The sequence below is a fragment of the Aedes aegypti genome, chromosome 2, assembly GCF_002204515.2.
Source record: "Aedes aegypti strain LVP_AGWG chromosome 2, AaegL5.0 Primary Assembly, whole genome shotgun sequence".
NCBI lineage: Eukaryota > Metazoa > Arthropoda > Insecta > Diptera > Culicidae > Aedes > Aedes aegypti.
The window spans coordinates 72,375,451-72,393,026 of NC_035108.1; the positions used below are offsets into that span (position 1 = coordinate 72,375,451).

At 36.9% G+C, this 17,576-nt stretch overlaps 1 protein-coding gene and 1 long non-coding RNA gene across 2 annotated transcripts; one reads left to right on the forward strand and one right to left on the reverse strand.

Moving 5' to 3' along the window:
- Positions 1 to 2,591: 2,591 nt before the first annotated feature.
- On the reverse strand, positions 2,592 to 13,446 carry LOC5565658 (post-GPI attachment to proteins factor 3). Its single transcript, XM_001649956.2, has 4 exons — positions 12,891 to 13,446; positions 3,945 to 4,511; positions 3,271 to 3,475; positions 2,592 to 3,206 (listed from the first exon to the last, which is right to left on the reverse strand). Exons 1-4 carry the CDS (start codon positions 13,027 to 13,029, stop codon positions 3,128 to 3,130), a joined length of 990 nt encoding a protein of 329 aa, XP_001650006.1. The 5' UTR covers positions 13,030 to 13,446; the 3' UTR covers positions 2,592 to 3,127.
- A 1,455-nt stretch (positions 13,447 to 14,901) lies between these two features.
- Positions 14,902 to 15,693, forward strand: LOC110677035. The gene is made up of 2 exons (XR_002500909.1): positions 14,902 to 15,219; positions 15,295 to 15,693. It is a non-coding gene; the product is annotated as an uncharacterized LOC110677035 (long non-coding RNA).
- The last annotated feature ends 1,883 nt before the right edge of the window (positions 15,694 to 17,576 follow it).

Sequence of the window (17,576 nt, forward strand, 5' to 3'; positions counted from 1 at the left end):
CCTTTTGAAACCAGAATTTGAAAACAAAAAACGTTTTCGCGGCAACCTGGAATCGAACCAAGAACCTTGCAATCGCCCGAGCGTACAACACGCGCCTATCGACGCCTTGATGTGAGATGATGCTAAAACGATACATAAAGCGTTCGTATTGCAATAACCGTTCCACCTTTCATAAGGCAAAATGTATGAAATTCGATAGTCCAGTTCGCTGCGTGTAATACACCTCAAAGCGTTCTTAAGATAGTCTTTAAATAATAAAAAAAAGCGAATAAGATTTATTCGTTATTTGATTCCATGCACTGAACGTTCGATTGAAAAATACAATTTTTACTTAAAAAACAACAATTAAAAAGCACTCGAATGTCAAAAGTACCTAGTTGTCAAACTAACTTTGACGCTTGGGCCAGTGTTGCCACAATTTTTCTAAATCTCATCTGTGATTTCGGCCGAAAAAATCTTTTTTATCTTAGGTCAACCTTAAAAAATCTTGGTAAAAATCTGTGTTGTGTGAAAATCCAAAATTTATGTTTTTAGCTCGAGAAGAACCTTTGCAAACGTAATTTAAATTTTTAGTCATTGTAAAATGCATAATGGCGATTTTTCTTTGCAAAAGTAAGTTTATCCAAAGTAAATTCCATACAAACTTTGAACGGCTGGCGCGTAAATGTAATTTTACTGATCGAGCTGAAATTTGTAACCTTGTTTTTATGACCCAGAAGACGAAAAGAGAACCTAACCAACGTAAATGGTTACTCGTAGACAGTGACTTAAGCGCCACCTTCGGAAGAAGGGTCACTGTCACCGTTGAAATCCGGCTAGAGACTTTTTAAACAGGGCGGGTAGGTTTTCCCAAATACGTAGTAAACCTCGACCAATCGAATTCAAGTCAACCAATCAATTATACTCATCGAAACCTAATCGAACCAGAATAATTAGCAACTATAAACGACTACTTGAAACTGCTAGATGATGAAATTCGCGTTAATGGTGGAGACGCCTGGTCTTTCACGGTTGTTCGAAAGTAGACCGCTAAGTAGATAAAATTCAATTCAAAATACTTACTATTATCAAACCTAATTCTAAAAAAATATCCAAAATAACTCAAATAGTTCTAACGAATTCATGTTCTAATGATTTAATTTCCGAAAGAGTGTGAAACAAAACTTATGAACTATTGGTACCTAACAACTATCTTTTTACAATATTTACAGGCCTTTTGAGCTCGAATCATGGAGTGCACTTAGGACAAGCTTACTTGGTCGTCGCCAGAGGGCGTATGGCTTAGATGTCCAACGTAGGAAGCGCTTCAAGGACGGTGAGGGCTTGAAATACGGTCTTGGTTCCTATCGCCGTAGTCTAAGATGGCCGCACAGCGTATTCACGGGTTGTTTGGCGTCCCGGAATTATCATGCGGTGGAGTAGCTGCTTGCCATCTAGCGGCGACCGAGTGTCCCGACGGTATGGATCTTGGCAATCCAGTCCAAACACCCACGTTGAATGGGGTTGTCACCTGTTCAACGTAAACTTGTAATGTCCGAGCACTCTCATCACTTTTTCAATAAAGTTCTTACCTTATAGTCCAACCGATTTTGCCTGACACTCTTATTTTGGCGTGAATGAACCACAAACCGAAAAACTAGCCAAATAGATCTAAATTGGAAACTAATTAGAACTAGGTTTACTTTACTTTAATTATATTCGACTCACTGCACCGTATTTAAGATGTCACACGCGTGTACTTTGCTGTCGACACTTAGAACCACCTTTACTCAACAACGGTTTCCACCAGAATAAACTCAAATTTCATCGACAAGTCAATCCAACCCCCTTTTGGTGGAGCCAATGCCTATTGTTTTAATTATCTTAATTTTGATTGGTTCGATTTTGGTTTCCGGTTTTCTATTCAGATTGGTGTTGAATTTTCATTGGTGGAAAAGGGTTTCCTGTTTAAGGATTTCAAATTTCTCAAATTGTCGAGCTGAACTCGAGTCGAGCTGAGTGGAGTGCGCCTTTAGGTATGCAATCTGCAATCGTTTGAGTGATAGTTCTCAAACTCACCAGTAGGGAACCTATTCACATTGAACGGCAAGTAACGCTAAAATTGGCAATTTTAGGTCCTCCCCCCTCGTCCGTAACGCTATTTGTATGAAAAATTTGAAGGCCTATTATATGAGCCGTACGCTTGAGCCTACTCCCTCTCTCCCCAGAGCGTTACAAAATTTGTGGACGGCGCCCAAGAGGTTATTTGCATATTTTATATGGCAAAATATGGGTTCTAATGCAAGTGTATAGATTTTATTGCGAACTTATCCTGTTGATAGGTTGTTTTACCCATTACGCAAGGCTAATACAAGTTGCGTAATAAAATACGTAATGGAAATATACGCATAGATTTTCAGAAAATAACGGAGTAATATTAACAATTGGTATCCGATTGCAAATTGCAATTGCAAATATGTATAAAAAATGTATGCAGGAGTGAACCCATAACCTGCAGTAGTGCCAGTTAATCGCATCACGCAGATTTTACGTTCCGTGTCTACTTTTTTCGGATTTGCCCAATCTCTTTTCAGTAAAGTATACCTTCGAGGTTTGATTTATTTTTAATTATCATCAACACGATTTTATTAATTTCTTTTTCAAGAGGAATGGTAAAACTTATTTGCTATTTCATAAACCTGCTACACATCGTACAACATCCAAAAGTCACTATCTATTCTATGCTTTTTATAATACACGCCTATCTATATTAAACATCAAGAATGGCTTTAAATAGTTATAAATATTGTTTATAATATATTATATAACCCTTGCCTAAATACATCGGAAGGGTCTGACCAGAATGGATTGGCTTTCAAATAGTAGATGTATGTTCTACTAAATATCTACAGAATTATAACTAGTACGATGCACAAAACACTCTCCTGAATAATGTTCTACTTCTGGAAAACGTCGTCCTCCTCTAACACCATGGACTGAAATTCTCTCCAGTTATTGTCCTGTTCTTGATCGAATCTCGATCTTTCGGTGGCAGACGAGTAACTACTACAAAATTAACTTGAATATTTTGAACAGTTTATCGTTTAAAATAGGATGCATATGGGTCCGTCTTCCGGAAATTTCAGTCTCACAGCAATTTCCGAGTGTCATCATCCGCACTGCCGTACAGCTCGTGGCGCAGGCTTCTGCAATCATCGATGATGAAACTGAAGGCAAGAATAAGAGAGTCATTAATGAGCGGAAATTAGAGTAAATTTGAAACTATTCCACCTGTAGAACAGTACTGTTAGCGGTGCCGTGACAAGGTGCCAGATGGCGTGGGCATCGAGTGTCCAGAATATCGGTGGGAAGTCGTTAACCTCGAGCAGCAACGAGGATGTGGCGAGTACAATAAAAAGGAAGCATTTCCATACGTAGCGTCGCTTTCGGCGCTGAGTCATGCACCAAAGTATCCAGCCAGCAGCGCCAGTCATCCCTGCAGGTATTGAAAATTGAACTCTTTTTGCCCGGAAAAACGGTACCGTAAAACGGGATATCATTGATCATCGGGGTATTATTGATCGATATGATCCTACTCAATTAACGTTTTCTTCTGAGACATGTATTGTAGAGCTTTCAGAAATTTAACTAACCCCTTCCCACCCATAACTTCTTTCAACATTTTGGACCAAAACATGCTCTAACAAAAGTTATTGAAAATTGTTTAAATTTATCGAAAAACAATATGTCGTCACGAGGTTTGGGTGCCAGTATTTGTATTATTATTATTATTTTAATCTTTATTAACGAGATTTGCAGCCCGAGGCTGGTTAATCTCGGCCAATATTTGTGTTGAAAATAAAGTAAAAGTTCATTTACAGTATTTCCAAATGAAACTTTGAAGAAATATACAAAAACTAATCAATGTTACCTCGGAATACGGTACTTTTAGGATATGAACTTACCAGTTACAATATTGGCCTTCATATTGTATGCATAGTCGAACCGTCCAACACTCAAGTAAGAAAAATGGTTGATGAAGAATACTACACATATTAAACTAAACACAGCCTTCAAATATCGGGACCTGCGGTGTATCATTCGCATCACCATACAGTAAAAAGACGCTAAAACCATCGAGTACGCAAATGCATAGTCAAACAGTTCGGTGATTGGAAAATCCCGGGAATGGAAAACCGTTGACCAGATCCACGCGTTCAGACAAATGTACGAAAACACATGCCACAGCGTATACATCGGACTATCGGGACGGACTTCCCGTCGAAATTTCTTCAGCATTGAATAGTGCGTTCCGAAGTTGGTCATCGAGAAGAATACCGATGCCGGTTCCTGCAGACCGAGCAACCGCACGAAAGGCCATTTTCCGTAGAACTGCGGAGTCGTCCAATTTCTTTTCAGGAACGCACTCGTTGTCTTCCACATGCAATCGTAGCCGCACTCGTCGTAGCAAGTCCACAGCAGAAGTTTATTGATTGCATTTTGGCTGCCTTGCCGTTTGAATGCCAATCCAGCTGTAATGTATAGAGTAAAAAATATAGCATAAATCATCTGATTTTCCATCCCATTTACTAGCCCAGGCGAACAGAATGTGTGCAAATATATCAAACTTAAGCTTCTACTAACTTCATATAAAACAAAAGCTTTTTGATGTTATCAATCGAGCGTATTAAAAACAGCAGCTTTTGAAACCCTTTGCCTGAAAAAAGTGAGCAAACAGGAACCAGCATAATTAAAATGAACATAAATAGAGAAACCTAATGGTTTTACCAAACTTATCGAGTAGGAACAATGGATATACGCTATCGAATTTTCACGACTGGCTAATGGGATTCGCTAACCAAAATTTCGTGGTTTTGTCACGATTATATACAGGTCGATTATTCGGCGTCTCGATTATCCGGAATTCAATTATCCGGAATTTTAGACTCGATTATCCGGAGTATTTTTTTAGATATTCTTGTTTTACAGTTTTTATGCATGAATTTGAGGTAATTTAGTATTACAATATACTATATGGATGGTTTCTTCTTCTTCTTCTTTTCTGGCGTTCCGTCCCCACTGGGACAGAGCCTGCTTCTCAGCTTAGTGTTCTTATGAGCACTTCCACAGTTATTAACTGAGAGCTTACTATGCCAATGACCATTTTTGCATGTGTATATCGTGTGGCAGGTACGATGATACTCTATGCCCTGGGAAGTCGAGAAAATTTCCAACCCGAAAAGATCCTCGACCGGTGGGATTCGAACCCACGACCCTCAGCTTGGTCTTGCTGAATAGCTGCGCGTTTACCGCTACGGCTATGTGGGCCCCCTATGTGGGCCCGGCTATATGGATGGTTTAGCAGGTTTGAATGTAGGTAAGAAAAAGAAAGGTTCGAAAAAGGTTTTTTTTTGTGTATGCTGGTTAAACATTTTTTTTCTTCTTAAGACCACTAATGTTCCTAGAACTAATTTCTGGCTACGCCACTGCATCCTATAAATGAAACAACGAAAAAGGAAAAGGGGCTGACAAAATCTAGTCCTCTATGTTATAGGTACTATGTAGTTATTTAGACAGGGTGACGTTAGGCATAAGCACGATAAGTATAAATACGATATGTGTATAGACGTTTAGGGGCCCAGATAGCCGTAGCGGTAAACGCGCAGCTATTCAGCAAGACCAAGCTGAGGGTCGTGGGTTCGAATCCCACCGGTCGAGGATCTTTTCGGGTTGGAAATTTTCTCGAATTCCCAGGGCATAAAGTATCATCGTACCTGCCACACGATATACGCATGCAAAAATGGTCATTGGCATAGTAAGCTCTCAGTTAATAACTGTGGAAGTGCTCATAAAGAACACTAAGCTGAGAAGCAGGCTCTGTCCCAGTGGGGACGTAACGCCAGAAAGAAGAAGAAGTGTATAGACGTTTGGCGTAATGTACGTTATGCATAATGGACGATAGGCATAATTTCCAGAACGAGAATTAGAATCATTGATGTGAAAAGTGAGCTGATTTTGTTGATGAAGAGTTTCAGAAATCATGAGTGTGTCTTTTGAAAAGAGATTGTCTTGCAGTCGTCCCATAGTTGTGCACAAATGAGCATGCAAAATGGCTACTTTGGCAAAGTAAGCTTTTGATTAATGACTTTGGAAGTGCTTATAGAATGCTAAGCTTGATATCAGATTCCATGAAATCATCGTGTGTAGTATCAAAAAAGGAAGTTCCTTACACTACATAATTATGAGAAATCAGAGGCGTCGTGTCCACAGGTGCAACATGTGCACTGCACAGGTGGCAACACGTTCATTATAACCACCTACAATATGTGCTGCTATTGACGTTCAATTTAATAATTCTTTTAACAAAATACAGCCCACTTCAAATATTTTTTTTTTTTGCTGATAGCTTGCAACGCAATTTTCTCATATTAATTGTTAAATGTTTGCTATGCAAATTAAATGCAAAAGCTGTTTCGTGCAACACGCGATCTAAGACCTAATTTTAATTTTCTCTACGCGCACAGCGCGATGCATGTTGCGCATCACTTTGTTCCACGCTACACGTTGCTGCTGTGACGATTAAAACCAACGCGTGCACACTCATCAGGGAACGCGTTGCCTTGTATCGTACACGCAATTCTGTGTAAGTGGTAGAAAGTAGCCAAAGCGTCAACTTTGGTCGGTGCACAGTTTTGCTACATCAACAAATTAGATCAGTGCGAGAGTGCGGATGGGGAGACAAGAGAGAAATCAGTCCACGAGAGAGATCCATTTTGTTTGCTCTCTTTTGGCCTTCGCGCTTTCATCATCACTACGCTTGTAGTGTGAAGCGCAGGCTTGATTATTTAGGCGGCTGACGGTAGGAAGTTTTTTCAAGTTGGCACTCAGTACTCACGCTTAGGGCTGTGTAAATATCGATATTATCGATAATATCGATATAATCGGCTCGATTTTATCGTTATGATATCCAATATTTTCCGACCCGATATTTTCCGATATCGATAAAACTATTGTCCGTCCGATAACCGGGACAACACTCAATGTTTTTTTTTAACTAATTCAACGGAACTTTAGATATCCGTTAAATATAACATACCATAATAAGCCAAAATAGTCGATATATTGTTTGAAAATTCCTTCATTAAAAATAATCGGATATTGGTTCGATAACGATAATGTCAAATCCGATATATCGCCGATATCGATTGTCGCGACGCTTGTCCCATTTTGAATGGAAATCCGCCAATTTTGATTGGAAATTCGCCAATCAAGCACACGGCCCCTTCACGGCCAGAATACTTTCGACTTAAAAACAACACGTTATATCGTGCCAACATATTCCAACAGATTGAATTTGTCTCGTCATCATCGAACCACTTGCAGCCTCTAGCCCGAAGCTAGGTACCGATTAATCCCCCGAAGCCGAACCCTAATAATTTCTCGCTCTTATGAGCTAATGGATTATGCCCTCCCATCGCGACAAGGTTGTATAACCAAGAGGATGGAGCAATTTCACTAAGTATATATCCAGACATTATTACAACGATGCTTCCAGGAATCAAGTTGCAAAAGTTTCCAACAAAAGTTGTAAAAATATAGCATTTTTAGTTAAAATCTCATGTTTTCGGTAGTTTTTGTGAAAAACTAAGTCAAAACAATGTTTAATGCTTTGTTTAAGCATAGCATAGCATAGTATAGACTGACTGTACATGTCAATGGTTGCTACTCCTTGATTGATCGGAACTGGTAAGAATTGCACTACGATCCAAATGAATAAGGGATGGGAGTTTCCGCTTACTCTCGAAGTGCAATTTTAGCAGATCTAATATTATTGATCAATAACGGCGCCGGCCAAGTCCTTACAGTCAGTTGGGATGGGGAAGGAATGTTAGGGTGTAATGATTGTTGCTTCTAGAGACCGAGAATACCTCTGCATCTCCACAATCACCACGGGAACCCTTCCCGTGTGGCAGGTACTTTATTAGTGAGGTAGTTTATTAGTGAGGGAGGAAAAGATCTGGGAGTCACCTCTGGTCGATGATGCGATCCATGGACAAGGGGGAAATATACGACTTATATTTAAAGCTAGTGTTGTATTTTTGTCTCGAGAAGTTTTTGGTAGAAGCTTTAAAAAATACGTCAATATCTATAATGTCGAACAATTCAAAAGATGTTTTTATACATGACGAAAACTGAAAATTACATGTATATATTTTAAATTATATGAAACAGGAATAATGCCGACACTTGTAGTGACGAATTATACATAGTTTGTTTGAAAATTACATATGAGTATTACTGTGCATTTTGTCTCGATATGGTAGAAGTTTTAAAAATACGTCAACATTCACAATGTTGAACAATTCAAAAGATAATTTTTAATAATGTCAAAAAGAGACAAATATATGTATATTGAAATTGTATAAGAAAAAAGCATAATGCCGACATCAAAACAATGTTTAATGCTTTGTTTAAATATAAAAAAATAAACTTCCATTACTCGATATATGTACCTAGCGTATCTCGATATCGAGTTAGATAAACATAGTAATAGTTGGTTTTCTTGGCTAACTCAATGGTGCCTTGGATCGCATTTGCACTGTTTTGTATCCTCCCTAAGGGGCCGTCCATAAATGAAGTAGCATTTTTCACTGATTTTTTACACCGCCCCTCCCCCCTCGTAGCATTTCGTCACAAATGTTGATACCCCCCCTTGGAAAATACGTAGCATTTCAAGCAACACCCCCCTCCCTAATTTTGTTTTATTTGTTTTCCTCAGCAATTGGGTTAAAACAAAAAATTGGAATTCAAAAGTTCAATACAGATTTTGATATTAATCGCTGACTGACACGTAAGGATAATCTAACGAATAAATGTTTGATTTGCAGTAGCGCTCGAAAGTAATTTGGAAAACAGTTTTAAATGAACTTTCCTGTTTAAGTTGTTGGCTAAATTGTATTACTTTTGCTGTTGTTACCATGAAAAATTAGTTTACAGCTGAAAATATAGAAAAAAGGAAAAATCTTTGATTGGATTGATGAAGCTAACAGTAACGAGTTAGGGTACAATAGATTTTATAATATGTTGAAAAGATCAATGAAAATGAATAAGATAAGATATATTTGATTTGAAATTGATATTTGTCATTATCATCCAAATTCAAATCCATTTAGCAATCAGGTGCCAAATGTAGAAAAGATTACACTTGTAATATTTGAAATGTTCAGAAATTCTTAGCGAAAGCCTTGATTTTAAATTAATTTATCTATCTTTAATCTTTATTTATAAATAAATTTATTATTACATGAATATAATGTTCACAAAATTATTTAAAGCATCAAAAAATCTGTTTGATTGCACTACAGAAAATATAAAATTTCTTACATTTTTTCCAATCTTGTCATATAAATGTTTTGGAGCTGAATCATCACTTTAGAACCCAACTTTATAAGTCAAACAATGAAAAAAAAAAGTTTGATAAAAAAATAATTGTATGTCATTTTTTCAGCGCCTCTTATTTTACCGACGCGATTCAAAATGCTACGTCCACTAGCTAGGACCCCTCCCTCCCCTCGTCACAGATTCGTGAAGCCCCCCTCCCCCCTAAAAAGCTACGTCATTTATGGACGACCCCTAACTCGATGGACACTTCAATATCGAGTTATGGAAAGTTAACTGTATCACAGATAACAGACGTTGAAGTCCGATTGTAAAACCACAGATAAACTGTATGATTGAGTATTGAGTATTCATAAATTTATGATAGAACAAAGCTTAATATTTGAACAATTACACCGTTCGACAAAAAAATTTTTTGGGATGGATCAGGGACGCGTTTATATGGGTCTTGAAGTGCAAGAAAAGTATAGAAAGAGGCCGTTTTCAAATGATTTGCAGCACCCCTGGATTGTTTTTTGATAAAGCTTGAAAATTTGTCATTTTTAATCACAAAAAAGTGTAATAAGCAAAATATCAATATCTTTTTAAATTCAATTATACAACCATTGAATTTTTCAAATCAATATTTTTTAGCATTGGATGACTTCAGGGAAACGTGCATCATTTCAGAAGAATATTGGCATCTATTTTGTATATGAATTTGGAATGTTAACGATCATTAAGCAAGTACGTGAGGATGTGCACCATATAAATACTACTTTTTTTCTATTTCACATATCTGGTTCATTATATAATAATTATTATAGGTTCAAAATGAAGCTTGATTAGGATTTTATTCTTTGCTCCATTAGATAAAGCAATGAGCAATGGAATCCAGTAACATTTGATTTTACCGAGGATACGACGACTACGGAAAATTTATGTGTCTGTTATATTTATATGGCCTGGTTGGTCTAATAAACTCTTAGCAGTAATACAAAATTAGGTTAGACACTGACATGTAAGTGGTCTTACATAAGATAGTCTGTTTATCAGGAATCGATGGCGAAGTCTATGCATAATGTGACAATATTGTTATTTGCGATTTCCAAAGATTTTGATACGTACTCATTAAAAATAGATTAACTATCGTGAGGTCCATTTGTTATCAGAATATCCCTAGAAATTACAGACTAACGTAAAATAGCAACAATTCCAACCAACAATTCAGTAATCAACAATTTCACCTTTGTTGTGACACCACTCGACAGCCACTCAGGAAGGCATGAGCTCTTTTTGATTCAGTTTGTGCACAATACTAATCATTTGTGAAAACTGGTTAAGTGGTAACATGCCCGCTTCTTACTTATAAGATGAAAAAAAATCTGGGTCAACCATTTCCAAATCTTTTTTTTTTTTTGGTTCCACATTTTACATTTTTTCGGCAATGTCAATCAAACTTTAAAATGGAGCGTTAGTTTCTTGTTCAATGGGATGTTTTCTTCAAATGGGTTTAGTTGTAAGCATATTGGAAACATAAAGAAGTCGACCATTACAATTAATTTTAAACTCGTTCCCCTTATGAGGCCAAACGTGTCCATTTATGAACCCCCATTCCCATATCCTCTAAATGAGTAAAAATGCTTTTCGATTAAGTGAAGAAACAATCCATCAATACATTTATGATAAACAATTTTGCGAAACTTCACGTAATGTCTGTTTTTCTTTCTTTAAACAGGAAGACATATAAAAAAAGTGTTTTATTCATTTAGATTATATCACAATTTTTTGTGAAATTTATTCTAAATCTCAAAACTGAAAGTTTGATTAAAATTGCCGAAAAATATGTGAAATGTAGAATCAAAAAATAAAAAAAATAAATCGGAAATGGTTTAACCATAAATTGTTTCATCTTACAAGTAAGAAGCAGGCATATTACCACTAAATCAGTTTTTACAAATGTGATCAATGCTGATGCATTGTGCACAAACTGAATCATAAAGAGCTCATGCCTGCCTGCGCGGCTTTCGCAAAAAAAAGTGACAATGTTGATTACTAAATTATTTATTGCTATTTTCTGTTATTCTGTAATTTTTGTAGGGATATTCTGATGAAAATTAATCTCACGATAAGTAAACTATTTTTAATGAGAACCTATCGAAATATTTAGAAATCGCAAATAACAATGTTATCACATTTTTTTACAGACATCGTCTCCTGATAAACCAGCTAGCGCATGTAAGACCACTTACATGTCAGTGTCCAACCTATATCAATTTTGTATTTCTGCTGAGAGTTCATTAGACCAACCAGCCCATATAAATATAACAGACACATAAATTTTCCGTAGTCGTCGTATCCTTGTTGATATCAAATGTTACTGGATTCCATTGCTCATTGCTTTATCTAATGGAGCAAGAATAAAATCCTAATCAAGCTTCTTTCTGAACCTATAATAATTATTATATAATGAACCAGATGTGTGAAATAGAAAAAAAGTAGTATTTATATGGTGCACATCCTCACGTACTTGCTTAATGATCGTTAACATTCCAAATTCATATACAAAATAGATGCCAATATTCTTCTGAAATGATGCACGTTTCCCTAAAGTTATCAAGTGCTAAAAATATTGATTTGACAAATTCAATGGTTGTATAGTTGAATTTAAAAAGATATTGATATTTTGCTTATTACACTTTTTGTGATTAAAAATGCCAAATTTTCAAGCTTTATCAAAAAATAATCCAGGGGTGCTGCAAATAATTTGAAAACGGCCTCTTTCTATACTTTTCTTGCACTTCAAGACCCATATAAACGCGTCCCTGATCCATCCAAAAAAAAATTTTTTGTCGAACAGTGTTATTGTTTAGGAAATTGTGGAAAAAAATATAAAATATCTAATACAAATTAAATTCTCTACAAACTTTTCATGGATTTAATTTTGAAGAAAATACTCAATGCAAAAGATTCAAAATTGACTGAACAATATTTGAGGTTTCTTTTTTATGTGTTTTAAATTAAAAAGAGCACACGAACTGTTGGTTTCGAGAAGATTTAAATAATAAGGCTCACCCTACTGACTATACATTACACTAAGAATATTTCTTTTACTGAAATTCTTGTGGCATTACGACAAGTAATATGCATTTTTTATGATCTTCTCCGTGAATTTTCATTTAGAAACTTTTTGCGCACTTTTTAAGAAATGTCTTTACCAATTTCATTTTAGACTCCTCCAACCTGGATTTTTTATATGAATAACCTCAGAAATAATTCCAGAAATGTTTCCAGGAATTTCCAGAAGATTTTTTTGTATGATTATTCGAAATTTTTTTGGAAAAGCTGCAGATCCATGTATGAAAAGTTGAAGAACTAGGTATAATTGAATTATTCTTGATTAGTTGAATTTATTGAGAATTTAGATACTAAGTCTTCTTGAGGAAGAAATCTCTGGAGGAGTTCGTACTAAGAGTAGTAGTATTAAAAAGAAATCTGATGAATAATAGGAAGAAGTTACTTAGTGTGCTTACATTTGGTGCAGTTTTCCAGCACGCATTTCCTCAAACAATTCTGGAAGAACTGGCTTTGATCTCCAGCGGAAGCAGCAATCAGCCTTATGAGGAACGACAGCAAAACGGCGACCACCAAAACCGAGCGTAAACTTATCATAGTGTCGACCTACAAACAGATGCCGAGTTGACCTCGGCGGCGCCAACACTCACTTAAAATTCAGGATCAATATTTTCAAAATTAGAAAATAATCAACTTCCGGTTGTGGTGGAATGTTATATGAGCTGCTTGCACCGCAAAGCTGCTACTCTTGATTTGGAACTTTCATGTAGACATTGTTGCGATTTACCACCCACACTACCGGCACTGAAAGGATGCACAATCTGATGATTACTTCTGGTAATATCTTCGTCAAAAACAAGCACCCAAGTCGGGCACAACACGGAAGCAGATCTAAAGATGACTGACTGCAGACTGAACTTGCGATCTGTTCCGTTTTCGTCGTCTTGGATCGCGAGTGGCGATTTGGCACCCGCCTCGGTATATGAATGAAACCGAGAGAGCAAAACAAACTTGCGTAAAAAGTGATGGAAAAGAAATTCTGATAAGAATCGATGTTCTTGCGCGTGAAAGCGATGTTTTCGGTTCTGGCAATCTAGCTTAACAAATGAAAATCCTTATTGCAAACTCGGTATGATGGATCAGAGAAAACCGATAAATTTTATTGTGATTTTCCTTGAACACTGACAAAGGTCGGTTCAGCTTTTTATTTGAACTATCGTTTTCCACTGCACATACATCACCCTTGTTCTACATCAAACACCCCGTTTTTCTCACGTTGCCCACCGAAACAAATGTCATAGCATCGAAAAAAAAAAAGATAAACCGGAGAAAAGTGAGAGTGAACAAAAGAGCAATTTAGACATATTTTAGAGTGAAGGCAAAAAGCGACTAAAGATAATTGGGGCCCATTCACAAATTTCATAACGCTAAAGGGGGTGGGTGGGTGTCCTCGTGTTGTTACGGCTTATACAAAATTTGTAAAATGTTCATACAAAAAGCGTTACAAGGGGGTGGGTGGGTGTCGAAAATGGCCATTTTTGGCGTTATGAAATTTGTGAATAAACCCTTGAAAGTAATTCTTTCGGAACTCAGCACTGTATATGGGAGCATTGCTATTCTGCCAAACACACAAGAAAACTACAGTGGCACTATCTATAAGCTTCTCATAGCGGCCGGTTTGGTTATTTTAATGATCCATACTGCTTTAATCCTATTGTGTACTTTTTCTGTTACATTTTTGCTATAGGCATATATGTTCACATTTTTCTAAGTGTAACGTGATTTTATTGCGCTTTAATGTTTTTATTTTAATAAAGTAAATGATTAAAAGAGAATTCATTCCGTCGAGGGTTTATTCACATATTTCATAACAACACCCACCCACCCCCTCATAATTCATTTTGTAAGAATATTCTCCGAATTTTGTATGACCTGTAACATCTTGAAGACACTTACCCACCCCCTCTAGCGTTATGAAATATGTGAATGGGCCCCGATTCAATGACATTTCAGTTTACATGATGACAGCTCGTCCCGAAGTAAAATTTGCCGAGGGGTGATTCAAACGCTCTTTTCATACTAACTTCAAACGTGTTCCAGGGCACGGATAATTACGAAATTTTGGATTCTGGCTCAAATATGAAGGTAGAATCTGAATATGTAGAAAAACCCATAAACAAACCAATTTCGATAGTCCAGTTTGCTGCGTGTGCTCTTTTCAAATGATTCGCTATGAGCCTCTGTACGTGCCATAAATTCCTTTGTTCTTTTGACTTTTACTGTGCGCCGTGTGTTGGTGTTGTCTCGCTCTCTCTCACGGGCAACTTGAAAACAGGGCGCACAGTAAAAGTCAAACGTTTTATGGCATGCAGAGGCTAATTGAAGAAACTAATCTGCAGAATCCACTATCTCGTGCGATGATTCCATCTTCTGGGAAATGTCAGCGTTCTGTCACTAGGTGATATGAATAAAACCGAGCATTTGCTAATGCTCAAGCTGATTCGAGCAAAGTAAAGTCTCTGAGCATTTACTCGAAACCGTATGAATAAAACGATACTTTACTCAGAGTAAGTTCGAAATTCGAACATAGCATTTACTCTGTCAAAATGTTGTTTTTGTTTTGGTTTGCAAGTTGTTAAAAGTAGTCCAGCGTCTCGGGTCCAACGGTGGAAACCGCAAATAGAAGTCCCATATCGGATTTTACCCGTTTTTGTAGTAGGTTTCCGCTTGCTGATGGAGGGACACACAAGGGTGAAACTCAACTAGCATCACGTCTGCCGGAAATAGGTGAGTAAGTGAAAGACTCTGAAATAATTCTGTGCCGACCGCAACGGTAAAAATTTGATTATTTTTATCCCTCAGGTGCACAAGTACAAACCTGAGTTTCAACAAATGAAAAACTCGAGCTGAGTCCGCTACGGGGTCGGACGGCATCAGAATCCAATCCGCCAACAACTTCAACAGCTACCACCTCAACTTTAAAACAAAGACGCTAGATTTCGTTCTGCAAAATTAATTCGAGCTCAAGTCACCAAGCCACAAAGGAAAAACAGAATAAACTGAGATCAACACGCCACATACGACCGGATTAGCAACCAGTAGAGGAGAAGCCATAGGACAAATCATTGTTCAAACGGATATGCTGTTGGTGTGAAAACCTACGGCCACCCTCTGAAACATGGTCTCAAGCAGGGTGGACAAAGAGAGCACGCATTCCCCCTCGCCTCTGTCAAGGACAAAATAAATAAACTATGCTACTTAGTCGAATGCCTATTTTTTGAAAACTTTCCCAAATAGCCATGTTGGTAGCGAGGGGAAGTTATCGAAGAATTTCCAAAGTTCGACTGTCGAAAATATCAAGAGCCTGCGAACTCTACTACTAACTATCTCAAAATAAATTTACTAGGGCATTCTCCGAAAAATTAGTCCGAGAACCTTTCAAAGATCCCTCTAGAGATTCCTAACACTTCTACAAGAATTTGCACAATTTCTTCCGAAGATTTATTCATGTATGCTTCTAGAGTTTACAGAAAAGTTAGAAGGTACAACAAGCATTCTGAAAAATACATTCCCTAAAACTGTTTCAAATATTGTTACAAGAATTCTTTCAAATAATTTTATACAAACTACGTCTACAAAAGATAAAAAAAATCTCCAAATATTTTTTTAAGAATTTCGATTTTTTTCATATAGATATTTGTCTAATTTCTCTATGAATATTCTCAGGATCTACTTTAGAAATTTTTGGGGAGTCTCTAAAGATGCTTAGTGAAAATCTTCTAATAATTACCCATGGCAAAGCTTCCCAAACTGTGGGTCGCGACCCCCGGAGGTCCTGGGCCAGTCTTTAGTGGGTAGCGGAATAATCACATCTTGAATCACACTCGTAACGCTTTTTGTATGAATATTCTACAAATTTTGTATGAGCTGTAACATCATATGATACCCATCCTTTCAACGCTATGAAATTTGTGAATGAACCCTAATGAAAGACCACGAAATACAAAACTCTTAGTTTTTACAATTTTACATAGATGGATCGCGAAGAATACTGTTGATGACTGAGAGAGTCGTGGATACAAAAAGTTTGGGGCCTTGGCCCATGACATATGTAACTTAAATAATTCCTTCTAGATTTTCTGAATTATTCATCGAAAGATATCTGCAAGAATTGTAGTAGGAATCCCTAGAATTCCAAGAAATGTTGTAATTCCATGACATTTCGTGGGGATATTCATAGAAGAATTTCAGGAAAATGGCTGAAGTGATTGTAGATGGATTTCAAAAAAAACTTCTAATGAAACTTTCCAGGAATTTTCAGAGAAAAAGATGAAGCATGGGGATCCTGTACATTTTTTTAGAGATACTAATAAAGAATAAAGGAATTCTTGGCGGATTGCTTGGCTTGGATTGGATTGGTTCTTGGAATGAAAAAATGAAAACTGTGGATTAATTCCCATAAAAGTATCTAAAAGTAAACTCGAAATAATTTCTAAAAGAAACACAAAGATTTTATTGAACTTTTAAGAGAAATACTTGAAAGAATCTCTGAAGAAATTTTGATTTTATTAGTATAAGAAGTGTTACTTTCTCGCGAAATAAACGTAATGTGGTCAGTGTTGTCTCAGCGTCGATTCCAAGTCTTGCGTTGATTATAAATGCCGAGTTTGTCGAAATGCAAATGGGTATTTCTAATCATATAAACGATGATTTTCTTTCGGGTTCATTCGTACATAACCGGCTTGCAGAATTTACTGCGCCAATCAACACTATTTAAGTTCCTAAGGTGCAGTCCATTAAATACGGGAGGATTGAGGGACGGAAAGTTTGAGATTTCTTACAGACCATAAGAATAATTTTTAAATTTCATACAAAAAATATAACCATGGGTACAGGAACGTCAACATTCCTCCAAAATTGTCTTACGTAATGAATGTACAGTCCCTAAGCTGATCATAAGTTCTGTTGGTACCAGCTATGCAATTCACAAAGCGTGAAGCAGACTGTTCTAGCCAGTACGAATTTTGGTCAACGGTCAAATGCTGGCATGGTAAATAGCACCGCGGAGCCAAAGATTTAACACAGATCGATTCACATTTTGTAGCTGCACAGTTATCTGTCGTAGTGCCTAGCTTTATGAAATC

Coding starts and splice junctions, on each gene's coding strand:
- LOC5565658 (XM_001649956.2), bottom strand. CDS start 13,029: ATGATAAGTTTACGCTCGGTTTTGGTGGTCGCCGTTTTGCTGTCGTTC. Junction 4,512..12,890: donor GCTGGAAAACTGCACCAAAT/GTAAGCACACTA, acceptor TATACATTACAG/CTGGATTGGCATTCAAACGG. Junction 3,207..3,270: donor CTAACAGTACTGTTCTACAG/GTGGAATAGTTT, acceptor TCTTGCCTTCAG/TTTCATCATCGATGATTGCA.